At 42.0% G+C, this 15,453-nt stretch overlaps 1 protein-coding gene across 1 annotated transcript in view; it reads right to left on the bottom strand.

The window, feature by feature from the left end:
• Positions 1–9,223, bottom strand: part of cadpsa (Ca2+-dependent activator protein for secretion a) — a gene marked incomplete at both ends in the record, with an annotated part of 176,643 nt that extends 167,420 nt beyond the window's left edge. Inside the window, one exon of the mRNA XM_084173711.1 lies at positions 8,879–9,223. Coding sequence (XP_084029837.1) covers positions 8,879–9,223 — 345 coding nt within the window. The remainder of the gene's footprint in view (positions 1–8,878) is intronic.
• Between the last annotated feature and the right edge of the window lie 6,230 nt (positions 9,224–15,453).

Below are 15,453 nucleotides of genomic sequence, written 5' to 3'. Positions count from 1 at the left end.
TAGCTCCGACAGTGAAGTAATATCTAACAAGTAATATCTAACAATTTCACAACATATACCTAATACAAACAATCTAAGTAATGAATGGAATTAAGAATATATACATATATGGACGAGCAATGACATAGCGGCATGGACTAGGATACAGTAGAATATTATAGAATACAGTATATACATATGAAATGAGTAATGCAAGATATGTATCCAAGATGGTGTAGCAGTGCGGTCGTGTTCTCTTGTATGTCCATGTAAATAGCCTGTTTTTTTGTTGTATATTTTTGTATTTTACGTATATATTTCCTTATCACACTTTTCATCCTTCTACTAAATATACCTTCCTGCAACCAGCCTCACTCAATGTGGAACGGATTCTATTATTTACTCACCTTTATCTAGAATCTCCAGTTGAAACTAGCCAGCCAGCTAACTAGCTACTTGCTATTAGCCAACGTTAGTTGTTTTCACCCAGAACACCGGATTTTCTGCCAGAATCACTGAATCACTGGACCTTTACACTGGATAATCGCAACTAGCTAGCTGCAACCAAATGAACGTTGTTGTTGGCTAATCAGCCTTGAGCTAGCCTTGAGTCAGGCACATCTCCCGGCTATCTACCTCTCTGCCAACCGGACGGGACCTCCTAGAGTCGACACAGAGCCCCGCCGATCCATCACGACTGGTCTGCCGACGTAATCGTCTGTGGTTTCAACAGGTTTCCCGTTGCGACGACCACAAAGATCCATCTGCTAGCCCCGGCCCGCTAGCACACGCAAACAACAACCATGCTTCCTGCTCGCTGGGCTGTAGCACCAATTCGAACTGCTCTCAGACTCACATATTGCTGTTCACTGGACCTTATGATCACTCAGCTGCACAGCTGATGCCTGCTGGACTGTTGCTTTACACGGTACCCTGTCCTGTTTATCTGTTTAGCCTCAGCCCAAACTTTATCGCCATTACCAGTTGTTGTCTTAGCTCTCTCTAATAACACCTGTGATTGCTTTATGCCTCTCTCCCATGTCAATATGCCTTGCCTATTGCTGTTCCAGTTAGTTCTTATTATACAATTTCACTGTAGAACCCCAAGTCCCTCTCAAACTGCCTCAAATAGTTCCTTTGTTCCACCCCACATACACGCCAAGACCAGCTCAATCGGTGCCTCCAGTGATGCTATCTCTTTCATTGTTACCCAACGCTTAGGTTTACCTCCACTGTACTCATATCCTTCCATATCCTTGTCTGTACATAATGCCCTGAATCTTTTCTACAACGCCTGGAAATCTGCCCCCTTTATTCTCTGTACCCAACGCACTAGAAGACCAGTTCTTAAAGCCTTTAGCCGTATCCTTATTCTAGTCCTCCTCTGTTCCTCTGGTGATGTAGAGGCTAACCCAGGCCCTGCAGCCCCCAGTATCACTCCTACTCCCCAGGAGCTATCATTTGTTGACTTCTGTAACCGTAAAAGCCTTGGTTTTCTGCACGTTAACATCAGAAGCCTCCTTCCTAAGTTTAGTTATTCACTGCGTTAGCACACTCCGCCAACCCTGATGTTCTAGCAGTGTCTGAATCCTGGCTTAGGAAGGCCACCAAAAATTCTGAAATGTCCATCCCCAACTACAACATTTTCCGTCTAGATAGAACTGCCAAAGGGGGTGGAGTTGCAATCTACTGTAGATATAGCCTGCAGAGCTCTATCATACTATCCAGATCTGTGCCCAAACAGTTTGAGCTTCTACTTCTAAAAATCCACCTTACCAGAAATAAGTCTCTCACTGTTGCTGCTTGCTACAGACCCCCCTCAGCCCCCAGCTGTGCCCTGGACACCATATGTGAATTGATTGCCCCCCATTTATCCTCAGAGTTCGTACTGCTTGGTGACCTAAATTGGGATATGCTTAACATCCCGGCTATCCTACAATCCAAACTAGATGCCCTCAATCTCACACAAATTATCAACGAACCTACCAGGTACAACCCTAAATCCGTAAACATGGGTACCCTCATAGATATCATCCTGACTAACTTACCCTCTAAATACACCTCCGCTGTCTTCAACCAGGATCTCAGCGATCACTGCCTTATTGCCTGCATCCGTAACGGGTCTGCAGTCAAACGACCACCCCTCATCACTGTCAAACGCTCCCTAAAACACTTTAGCGAGCAGGCCTTCCTAATTGACCTGGCCCAGGTATCCTGGATGGATATCGATCTCATTCCGTCAGTAGAGGATGCCTGGTTGTTCTTTAAAAGTAATTTCCTCTCAATCTTAAATAAACATGCCCCATTCAAAAAATACAGAACTAAGAACAGATATAGCCCCTGGTTCTCCTCAGACTTGACTGCCCTTGACCAGCACAAAAACATCCTGTGGCATACTGCATTAGCATCGAATAGCCCCCGCGATATGCAACTTTTCAGGGAAGTTAGGAACCAATATACACAAGCAGTTAGGAAAGCAAAGGCTAGCTTTTTCAAACAGAAATGTGCATCCTGTAGCACTAACTCCAAAAAGTTTTGGGACACTGTAAAGTCCATGGAGAATAAGAGCACCTCCTCCCTGCTGCCCACTGCACTGAGGCTAGAAAACACTATCACCACCGATAAATCTCAATAATCTAGAATTTCAACAAGCATTTTGCTACAGCTGGCCATGCTTTCCACCTGGCTACCACTACCACGGCCACCAGCTCTGCACCCTCCGCTGCAACTTGCCCATGCCCGGTGGACAAATTCAGCCCATGCACAAATTCAGACAGCTGATGTTCTGAAAGAGCTGCAAAATCTGGACCCCTACAAATCATCTGGGCTAGACAATCTGGACCCTTTCTTTCTAAAACTAGCCGCCGAAATTGTCGCAACCCCTATTACTAGCCTGTTCAACCTCTCTTTCGTAACGTAACGTCTGACATCCCCAGAGATTGGAAAGCTGCCGCGGTCATCCCCCTCTTCAAAGGGGGTGACACTCTAGATCCAAACTGTTACAGACCTATATCCATCCTGCCCTGCCTTTCGAAAGGCAGGGCAGAGCAGGATGCATATAACTTGGCTTTTTGAAAGCCAAGTTAACAAACAGATCACCAACCATTTTGAATACCACCGTACCTTCTCCGCTATGCAATCCGGTTTCCGAGCTGGTCATGGGTGCACCTCAGCCACGCTCAAGGTCCTAAACGATATTATAACCGCAATCGATAATAGACAGTACTGTGCATCCGTCTTCATCGACCTGGCCAAGGCTTTGGACTCTGTCAACCACCGCATTCTTATTGGCAGACTAAATAGCCTTGGTTTCTCAAATGACTGCCTCACCTGGTTCACCAACTACTTCTCAGATAGAGTTCAATGTGTCAAATCAGAGGGCCTGTTGTCTGGACCTACGGCAGTCTCTTTGGGGGTGCCACAGGGTTCAATTCTTGGGCCGACTCTTTTCTCTGTGTATATCAATGATGTCGCTCTTGCTGCTGGTGACTCTCAGATCCACCTCTACGCAGACGACACCATTTTGTATACATCTGGCCCTTCATTGGACACTGTGTTAATAAACCTCCAAACGAGCTTCAATGCCATAAAACACTCCTTCAATAGCCTCCAACTGCTCTTAAACACTAGTAAAACTAAATGCATGCTCTTCAATCGAACGCTGCTGGCACCCGCCCACCCGACTAGAATCACTACTCTCGACGGGTCTGACCTAGAGTATGTGGACAACTACAAATACCTAGGTGTCTGGTTAGACTGTAAACTCTCCTTCCAGACTCACATGAAGCATCTCCAATCCAAAGTTACATCTAGAATCGGCTTCCTATTTCGCAACAAAGCCTCCACTCATGCTGCCAAACATGCCCTCGTAAAACTGACTATCCTACCGATCCTTGACTTCGGCGATGTAATTTACAAAATAGCCTCCAACACTCGACTCAGTAAATTGGATGTAGTTTATCACAGTGCCATCCATTTTGTCACCAAAGCCCTATATACTACCCACCACTGTGACCTGTACGCTCTTGTTGGCTGGTCCTCACTACATATTCGTCGCCAAACCTACTGGCTCCAGGCCATCTATAAATCACTGCTAGGCAAATCCCCGCCTTATCTTAGCTCATTGGTCACCATAGCAACACCCACCCGTAGTATGCGCTCCAGCAGGTATATCTCACTGGTCATCCCCAAAGCCAACACCTCCTTTGGCCGCCATTCCTTCCAGTTCTCTGCTGCCAATGACTGGAACGAATTGCAAAGATCTCTGAAGCTGGAGACTCTTATCTCCCTCACTAACTTTAAGCATCAGTTGTCAGAGCACCTTACCGATCACTGCACCTGTAAACAGCCCATCTGAAATTAGCCCACCCAACTACCTCATCCCCATATTGTTATTTATTTTGCTCATTTGCTCCCCAGTATCTCTATTTGCACATCATCTCTTGCACATCTATCATTCCAGTGTTAATATGAATTGTAATTATTTTGCACTATGGCCTATTTATTGCCTTACCTCCATTTCTTGCTACATTTGCACACACTGTATATATATTTTCTGTTGTATTTTTGACTTTATGTTTTGTTTTACCCCATATGTAACTCTGTGTTGTTGTTTTTATCGCACTGCTTTGCTTTATCTTGGCCAGGTCGCAGTTGTAAATGAGAACTTGTTCTCAACTGGCTTACCTGGTTAAATAAAGGTTAAAAAAAATTAAACAATTAAAAAAACATTATTAAAGTGACTAGTGTTCCATTTCTTAAAGTGGCCAGTGATTTCTAGTCTGTCTATAGGCAGCAACCTCTAATGTGCTTGTGATTGCTATTTAACAGTCTGACAATCACATATACTGACATGTGACGTAACTGTCTGTGTACACAATAACAATAAAATATTTGAGAGAAAGGTGAGCCTACTGTCACAACTTCCGCCGAGGCTGCCTCCCCTCCTTGTTTGGGCAGGCTTCGGCGTTCGTCGTCACCGGAGAACTAACCACTGCCGCCCCAATCATCATCACAATTGTCTTGTCAAACCACACACCTGGTTCTATTCCCCTAATTAGTCCGTGTATAAGTGTTCCCTCTGCCCCCTTGTTCTTGTGGGTGATTGTTTATTTGTGGAGGTTAGTGAAGCTCGGTGGAGCACGTGTATTGTGTATCGACGGGGGTATTTTTCCCATATGCCTTGTATTTTCCAGTGTGCCTGTTTTGTGCCCTGGAGTGTGTTTGGCGCATTTCTGCGTAAACCTGTATTTTGCGGATTAAAGCCTGTTATTCTGTGATTTACCCTCCTGCATTTTGGCAATGAGGCCCTTTATCTACAGTGCCTTCAGAAAGTATTCACACCCTTTGACTTATTCCACATTTTGTTGTGTTAACGCTTGAATTCAAAATTGATTAAATAAAAAATAAAAACACAATACCCCATAATGTCAAAGTGAAAACATGTTTTTAGAAATGTTTGCAAATGTATTGTGTAGATGGGTGAGATTTTTACATCAGTATTCACACCCCTGAGTCAATACATGTTAGATTCACCTTTGGCAGGGATTACAGATGTGAGTCTTTCTGGGTAAGTCTCAGAAACATTAATGTTGTCTAGGTAAGCAACTCAAGTGTATATTTGGCCTTGTGTTTTAGGTTATTGTCCCGCTGAAAGGTGAATTCATATCCCAGTGTCTGGTGGAAAGTAGACTGAACTAGGTTTTCCTCTAGGATTTTGCCTGTGCTTCGCTTCATTCCGATATTTTTTATCCTGAAAAAACCCCTGTCCTTAACGATTACAAGCATACCCATAACATTATGCAGCCACCACTAAGCTTGAAAATATGGAGAGTGGTACTCAGTAATGTGTTGTATTTGCCCGACATAACACTTTCTATTCAGGACAAAAAGTAAATTGCTTTGCCACATTTTTGCTGTATTACTTTAGTGCCTTGTTGCAAACAGGATGCATGTTTTAGAATATTTTTTGTTATGTATGTGCTTCTTTCTTTTCATTCTGTCAATTAGGTTAGTATTGTGGAATAACTATAATGTTGTTGATCCATCCTCAGTTTTCTCCTATCACAGCCATCAAACTCTGTAACTGTTTTAAAGTCACCATTGGCCTCATGGTGAAATCCCTGAGCGGTTTCCTTCCTCTCCGGCAACTGAGTTCGGAAGGACGCCTGTATCTTCGTAGTGACTGGGTGTATTGATACACCATCCAAAGTGTAATTAATAACTTCACCATTCTCAAAGGGAATGTCAGCTTTTTTTTTTTTTTTTACCTGTCCATCAATGGGTGCCCTTCTTTGCGAGGCATTGGAAAAACTCCTTGGTCTTTGTGGTTGAATCTGTGTTTGAAATTCACTGCTCGACTGAGGGACCTTACAGATAATCGAATGTGTGGGGTACAGAGATGAGGTAGTCATTCAACAATCATGTTACTAAAACTATTATTGCACAAAGAGTGAGTCCATGCAACTTATTATGTGACTTGTTAAGCAAATGTTTACTCCTGAACTTATTTAGGCTTGCCATAACAAAGGGGATGAATACTTATTGATTCAAGCCGTTTCAGCTTTTCATTTGTAATGAATTTGTAAAAATTTGTAAAAACATAATTCCACTTTGACATTATGGGGTATTGTGTGTAGGCCAGTGACACAAATTTAATTCATTTAAATGCAGGCTGTAACACAACAAAATGTGGAAAAATTGAAGGGGTGTGAATACTTTCTGAAGGCACTGTACTTCCCCAGAGTCAGATGAACTCGTGGATACCATGTTTATGTCTCTGTGTCCAGTATGAAGGAAGTTAGAGGAAGTTTCATGAGCCAATGCCAACTACCATTAGTGCAATGACTGGAAGTCTATGGATATCTGCTAGCATTTATGAGATCAGCTTAGAGTGACTTCATTGGGTCAGACAGGACAAGGTCACACCCCAGATACTCTACAATCACCAGCTCATCAAGTAAAGGATCAAGAGCAGTAATTAAGTGCCCTCTATCTTATGGTGGGCAACGGTTTGACATGGGCCACCATGTGTCCATTCACTCAACATTAGTCGTTATTGTAATGTGACAAAGATAGTTTCTAAATGGAGCAAGTCTAACCAGTATGACAACTTATCCCAGGAGAGTGAACCCTTGCCACTCATCTCCACAAAATGTCTGCTAACAAGAACCACCCATCAGACTGCATGGTGTATATTTCATGAGACTCACTAAAGAATGCCAAATTGTCTGGTGTATTTCATCATGCGAGAAAGGGAGCAAAACATGTTGTCACCACGAGAAATCAGCACCTGCAAAGTATTGCTTTGGGAATTCCTATTGGAGGTTTCTCTATATGGAGTATTGCGGATGGACAACTGCATTCTCAGGAGCCCCAGTATCTGCTGATTTTCTCTACCCCCTGTCATGGAAATATTATAATGGCCAGTTTGAAGGTTGTAACAAAAACCAGCAAACACTCCGCCATCCAAGCACCGGAGTTGCCCATCCTTAATACACTGACACAAGGTTCCCGTACGATGACGATAATAAATAGGCCTACTCATACTCGTCATCATTAACCATCAGCGTAAACCGAGTCCATGAATTGTGGAAGCCTAGTATAGGCTAGGAGGAATACTGTCATTCTATTCCATGAAGAACAGAAGAAAAGGAAACACCTTTCTATTAAGGGGATCAGATAACAGGTCACTCCGAGGTAAAGAAACCTCTGAAGATCTTCCTGTAATTGTCTATCTCTGACTTCACCATTAAAAAAAATATATGATGGAGATATCCAGATGGATGTCATCACTGCTTTGACCTTTTGATGTCACGACAATGGCCACTGCATTAAAAAATCAGATTCAATCTGCAAGTATTAAAAATGGCCTCATATGCTGTCCACTGGCTGGGATTTTACATGGACGTATTACTCATTTTAAGTTTAAGGGCTTTGAGAGGAGGAAATAATGTGTTACTTTTAGCCTAAACATCTACTTGAATTAAGCCAGTCTATACATTTTAATTATTTGGGAGATGGACAGCGTTATTCATGCTAAAAAATACAAAGCTAATACAGTATGTAAATGAGGCTGGTGTGATTGTGATGTCTCTTGGAGCTGGTTACATTACTATTCAGGTAGCTTAGATCAAAGCTCTACACGACCAATAAGCTTCCACTAGCAGGTGTGTGGATTTTCCTGACCACGACCAGGCTACATTTTATAATGTACTGGATGCAGTGGAAAAGTAATCTGTCAGATGAAATATAGGCCTACAGCACATTGCCTATAGACAACAATACAAACGCTACTCTTTGTGAAATAAGCAATTAATCTGGTGTTCGTGCACAAGCCTTACAAGCTTTAATTGATTCATGTAGGAACAGAAGGATGCTTATCCTCCCTGGAGGCTAGACTTATGCAAGTGCTACTACAATGGGCAGGGCACCAGAGCAGAGTCACTGATAGGCAGTGGGTGAGCTGAAGAAGGCACTTTAAATTACCCACAAACAAAAAGGCCACTATATTTCCAGCTATATGGCACTTCCTTGTGATTGAATTAGACTACATTTCAATGGGAGATGCACTTTAAGGAAACTATGTGACTGTGCAACTGGTAGACATGTCACTGATGTAGTTTTGCTGCTATTGAAATATGCCTTTACTGGACTTGCTTCTTTCCAACACCAGCATCAGAAGAGTTGGGGCTGCACTCAAATTCCACCCCATCATTAATGCATATTAGTTAACATTGTGCATGGGTGGTTCCTTTCTAATAATGACTACCCTACCGTTAATCCCATGCCAGAAGACAGGCAACTAGTTTCATGAGATACTACAGTATAGGATACTATTTAAAAGTAATTCAAATCTATGTAGTCACTGTTGTGTGTTTATTCTTTACAGTGGTCTTACCTTCTGCTGTCGTCTGGCCATGTCGGTGGGTTGCTTGGCATTGAAAGGGTAGGCAATGCAGCGCATTACAAAGACATAGAGCTGGAGCCTCTTCTTTCGCTCTTCCTCCTCCCTCTGCATCTTTTCCAGATCATCTTTCTCCTTATCGCTGGCCACCGAGGGGCTGGGGCTGGGGCTGGACGGGCGAGCGCTGCTTCCCCTGCTCGAGGGCTGGAGCCCACAAGAACTCTCGGTGGTCCGGCTGGGTGACACCCGTGCGCCCCCGGTCTTTGGTGCCATCACCTCTTTGCGTTCTTCTTCCACCATTTCATCCGCTTCCTCCTCACTGGAAGATGGGTCCAACATGTTGGTGGTCTTGGATGGAGATTATCTAGACAGAGTGAGAAAGCGGAGACTAATGACTCTCAGTGCCACAGGAGGTTTTTCAAGAATATTCAGAGACAGCTGCTATTTGTGTTGCGTTAGCAACGCCGGGGGGGGGGGGGGGGGGGGGGTAGAAAAAATACTGATAAACTCGATGTATATCAGGAAATCTCAGTTAAGAGGAATTACGAAAGCGCACGACTGATGTAGAAAGGGAGTAGGCCTAGGCTGGTCAAACTCTGCACAAAAAGCTATTGAATTCGAACGAAAGAAAAATGTAGTTGCTTAGCCTACGAGTTTTCAGCGTTTAACTCTCCACTCACCGCCGGGGATTTGCTAGGATGCTATGAGAAGGGGTGGGGTCAGTTGAAAGATTATAAAGAACGCTTTTCAGTCGCCTGCTAAGCAACGCGCGGATGGGGAAGGTACCGGGAACTGACCATGATTCTGAATAGAAAGGCAAATTATAGCTGGGAGTGGGAGCGCAGTTGATGCGGTTGTCGCGACAAGGTGGATTGTTTACTCAATCCACCTGATGATCTGAGACTCGGAGGCATCTCCATTGTAGATTCTCACCAATTAAGCCTTTTCCCACATCATTATTTATTTATTCCCCATATTCACTTTTATTTCCGCCAAGATCCACTTGTTGCCCTATTCTAAATTTGATGCGTGGAATAGTCAATAGTCAGGCTTGAAGTGCATGATTTAATCGACTATTAATTCCTATATTTTTGTTTATTATAGTGCCTTTGTTGGATTTTAGCCTAGTAAGCCTAATATTGCCTATAGGGCCTATATCCTATGCATCAGAATTGAGCTGCAAAATTAAATCAGTATACTGATGACATATGTGCGTTATAGAAAACACATTTAGCCTACACATCTCCATGGTTGTCATCAATCTTCAATGCTGACAGCATGATACCTTGCCCTGGAGCACCCTTGCCATGCAGGAATGGTCCTCACATAATTCCAATCGAACACAGGATACCCACTGGGCACAAACTGCTTGAATCAACGATGTTTCAACGTAATTGTCAAAACATTGTGAAAAATACATTGGATTTGAAAAAAATAAATCAACATAAACTGTGGTTTTAAGGGTGAAATTTCAACCACAGGATTTTGTCATCATGGTAACCAATTTTCAACATAGAAGAACCTTGTATAAAATATGTTGAATTTGTACCTTTGAAACAACATCAGATCTTCAACATTATATCCACTATCAGAAATAAAACAGTCTGGACAGACAGCACCTCTTACTGGAGGGTTGATCTATCTACAGCTATCCTTCTGGTCTCCCAGCCAGGGTTTTAACAAAGCCCAGCCCTGCTTAGCTTTGATATTTGTCACTGACTACTACCAATGTGCTATTACATGAATTGATAAGATCTCCTAATAACGAAATAGATTCACTGTTGCTATCAAAGTCATTCCAAAGGGTAGGTAAGTCATATATCATCAATGATACTATTTAGTCCTATATAGCATTTGCGAAGTCATCAACAGCTATTGTTTCAATTCAACCCAGGGTTCAACTAAAAATAGACAATACATATAGGCCTAGGGTTTCAAGCTTTGGTTAATTTCAAATGTAATCTTCAAGTTAATCATTAATGTGTTGGTTTCATATCTCCATCTCAACCAAAAACCAATGTTAAAGAATAGCACTAAATCAAATCAAACTTGATTTAAAGTGCATCTAAAGTTAGATTTTATTTAGTCATATTCTTTAACTTTGGTTGAGATGAAGATGTGAATCCAACATATCAATTATTAATTTGTAGACAAACTGGAATTAAAGCCAGACTAAGTCAGAGGCACAAAATATACGTCTCCTTTAAATGTTGGTATTTGGTTGCATTGACAACCAAACACAATTCAATATCACTTTTGCAATACAGTAAATAGCCTATTAACTTGTGGGCAAGTTAACAAATGATATGTTGGATTCACGTCTCCAAGTAAACCAAAAATACAAGTTAAAGAATAGGATTAAGCCAGTGGCTCAGATGAAACTATCCAAGCATTAGCATCACCTTTAAATGTTGATAGTTGGTTGCACTGTCAACACACGAAGTCCCCGCCACATACACGGAGCAAGACACGGTAATTAACTTGTCCAACAGGTCTATATCTGACACATGTTCATCTGCCCAAGATAAGGGACTATCATTTGACCCTACATCACAGGCCAATGACTTTGATACCGTTATAGACTTTCAAAAGTCTTTCCGCAGTTTGAGGTTGACTGAGTTTTTTGGTAATGGGGTTGCTCCCTATGCACCTGCCAATGATAATCTATTGAACAATATTAGTAACCAGACAGGTAATGGTGCTAATGTTTTCCCCATTGATAACCTGAATGACAATGAACCTGACTTTCACCCTGAGGACATGACAAGGGAAAATACATATTTTAAGAGGAAAAGCACGTTTTTACCACCTAAAATAAATCCCTCTCTTGAAACATATTGCCGCCTAGTTGAGAAAGATGTACATAATCTCCTGGCTAAGAAAAAAGAATACAAGGTATTCCACAATATGTCCAAAGCAGAGAAAGAATCTCTTATGGAACTCAAAAATGACTCCAGTATCATTATAAAAACCTGCCGACAAAGGAGGTGCAATAGTGATACTAAATGCAGCAGACTATGAAAAGGAAATTCTGAGACAACTTAGTGATGATGAATTTTACAAAAGACACCGTAAGGACCCTACTAATCAATTCAAGTCTCTGATCCATGATAAATTGTCAACATTTTTGAATGAAGGGGAAATTACAAAGACAGAATATGAGTATATGAAAGTTGACTGCCCAACCACACCTGTCACATGCGCTCTCCCCAAAATTCACAAGAGCATGACACCACCCATATCAGGCAGGCCCATTGTGAGTAGTAACGGATCTCTGACAGAATATCTCTACCTTTGTAGACTATTTTGTGAAACCCTGGGCGATCTCCCTCCCCACATATACCAGAGACTCTATTGATTTAATTATTATTTTTTAAATCTGTGGACCATATACCTGAGAATTATATTCTGTGTACTTTTAATAATAAATAATAATAATAATAATAATTACTTTTGATGTTACCAGTCTATAAACTAACATCCCCCATCAGGGTGGCCTAGAGGCCCTCAAGTTCTACCTCAATGAACGTCCCCCTAATGCTCTTCCCAGCACCAATTGTATTGTGGACCTGGCTGAACTGGTATTAACCGCCAACAATTTTCTCTTCAGAGGAGGCTTTTTCCTCCAGACCAAAGGGACAGTGATGGGGAGCACTATGGCTCCTAATTATGCTAACCTATATCTAGGAATGTTAGAAAAACAGGTGGTGCTGAATCCAGACCTTAACCCTTTTCTCTCCAATATTCTCCTAATTCTGAGATATTTGGATGACATTTTCGTGATCTATACAGGGACCCAGGGGGAACTTTTGGAATTCCATGCTTATCTAAACTCTATGAATGAACACCTTCATTTCACCATTAACTATGACCTATCACCAATCCGTTTTCTTGATGTGATGTTTATTAAGGACAAAACATCCCTCTCTACAGATCTCTATAGGAAACCTACGGACAGGAATACCCTCCTTAGAGGTGACAGCTTTCATCCAAGTCCACTTATTAAAAGTCTCCCTATAAGTCAATTCAGTCGCATCAGAAGAATATGCAGCTCTGATGCTTCTTATCAGAAACAGACCACGGACCTCACACAGAGGTTTAAGGAAAGGGTGTACAAAGACAATTGGATAAAACATGCCAATGATCGTTTTGAAGGACTAACACAGCTGGAAAGCCTTCAACCAAAAGTTAAAGAAAAAGCAGAACATGTCCCCTCATGCTTTACCCAATACTCACCATTGGGGAAGGCATTTAAGGACATTATCCGGAAGCACTAGTACATTATTGATACTGACCCACAATTGAAACCCATTTTTAAATATCCCCCACGTATGATCTTTAAAAGACCCCCAAACCTGAGAGACATTGTGGTTAAATCTGATTAACCACCAGAGAAAAGGGAAACTTTCTTGGACAAGGTTCCGGAGGGTAATTACAAATGTGGCCAATGTGCTCAATGCAGCTTCACGTACAAATGCAACTAATTTACCCACCTCCGCACAGGACAAATATTTAAGATCAAAGGCCTGATTACTTGCATGTCCACCAATGTTGTTTACATGTTGAAATGTCCTTGTGGTCTGTTTTACATAGGGAAAACCCGCAGAAGCCTTAAGACACGGATTCGTGAGCACCACAGCAATATATGGACAGGTGAGAAAAAAAATCTGGTTGCTGTTCATTTTGTAAAAGCTGGACATCCTATTAGTTCTCTGAGATACATTGGAATAGAAATGGTCTAGATGTCACGCAGTGGAGGGGACATTGAGAGGAAACTTCTTCAAAGGGAATATTTTTGGATCCAGATGCTCAACACACTGTCTCCTCTTGGCCTTAATGAGGAGTTTAACTTGAAACCGTTTTTATAATTTCATTATTGTCCAAATTGTGTGGTAAAATGTTTTATCTAATTGAACATTGAATGAATATTGTATGTATATTACTGTAAATATTGATTGCATTCCTTGTACAGTGAAGGAAAAAAGTATTTGATCCCCTGCTGATTTTGTACGTTTGCCCACTGACAAGGAAATGATCAGTCTATAATTTTAATGGTAGGTTTATTTGAACAGTGAGAGACAGAATAACAACAAAAAAATCCAGAAAATGTTATAAATTGAATTGCATTTTAATGTGTGAAATAAGTATTTGACCCCTCTGCAAAACATGACTTAGTACTTGGTGGCAAAACCCTTGTTGGCAATCACAGAGGTCAGACGTTTCTTGAAGTTGGCCACCAGGTTTGCACACATCTCAGGAGGGATTTTGTCCCACTCCTCTTTGCAGATCTTCTCCAAGTCATTAAGGTTTCGAGGCTGACGTTTGGCTACTCGAACCTTCAGCTCGCGCCACAGATTTTCTATGGGATTAAGGTCTGGAGACTGGCTAGGCCACTCCAGGACCTTAATGTGCTTCTTCTTGAGCCACTCCTTTGTTTCCTTGGCCGTGTGTTTTGGGTCATTGTCATGCTGGAATATCCATCCACAACCCATTTTCAATGCCCTGGCTGAGGGAAGGAGGTTCTCACCCAAGATTTGACGGTACATGGCCCGTCCATCGTCCCTTTGATGCAGTGAAGTTGTCCTGTCCCCTTAGCAGAAAAACACCCCCAAAGCATAATGTTTCCACCTCCATGTTTGACGGTGGGGATGGTTTTCTTGGGGTCATAGGCAGCATTCCTCCTACTCCAAACACGGCGAGTTGAGTTGATAACAAAGAGCTCCATTTTGATCACTTTCACCCAGTTCTCCTCTGAATCATTCAGATGTTCATTGGCAAACTTCAGACGGGCATGTATATGTGCTTTCTTGAGCAGGGGGACCTTGCGGGCGCTGCAGGATTTCAGTCCTTCACGGCGTAGTGTGTTACCAATTGTTTTCTTGGTGACTATGGTCCCAGTTGCCTTGAGATCATTGACAAGATCTTCCCGTGTAGTTCTGGGCTGATTCCTCACCGTTCTCATGATCATTGCAACTCCACGAGGTGAGATCTTGCATGGAGCCACAGGCCGAGGGAGATTGACAGTTCTTTTGTGTTTCTTCCATTTGTGAATAATCGCACCAACTGTTGTCACCTTCTCACCAAGCTGCTTGGCGATGGTCTTGTAGCCCATTCCAGCCTTGTGTAGGTCTACAATCTTGTCCCTGACATCCTTGGAGAGTTCTTTGGTCTTGGCCATGGTGGAGAGTTTGGAATCTGATTGATTGATTGCTTCTGTGGACAGGTGTCTTTTATACAGGTAACAAACTGAGATTAGGAGCACTCCCTTTCAGAGTGTGATCCTACTTTCAGCTTGTTACCTATATAAAAGACACCTGGGAGCCAGAAATCTTTCTGATTGAGAGGGGGTCAAATACTTATTTCCCTCATTAAAATGCAAATCAATTTATAACATTTTTGACATGCGTTTTTCTGGATTTTTTTGTTGTTATTCTGTCTCTCACTGTTCAAATAAACCTACCATTAAAATTATAGACTGATAATTTCTTTGTCAGTGGGCAAACGTACAAAATCCGCAGGGGATCAAATACTTTTTTCCCCTCACTGTATATTATGATATATTTTGATAC

Source organism: Coregonus lavaretus (assembly GCF_964263955.1).
Source record: "Coregonus lavaretus genome assembly, chromosome: 12".
NCBI lineage: Eukaryota > Metazoa > Chordata > Actinopteri > Salmoniformes > Salmonidae > Coregonus > Coregonus lavaretus.
Note: the sequence above shows the minus strand (reverse complement) of the source record. Positions and strands in the feature narration are given on the sequence as shown.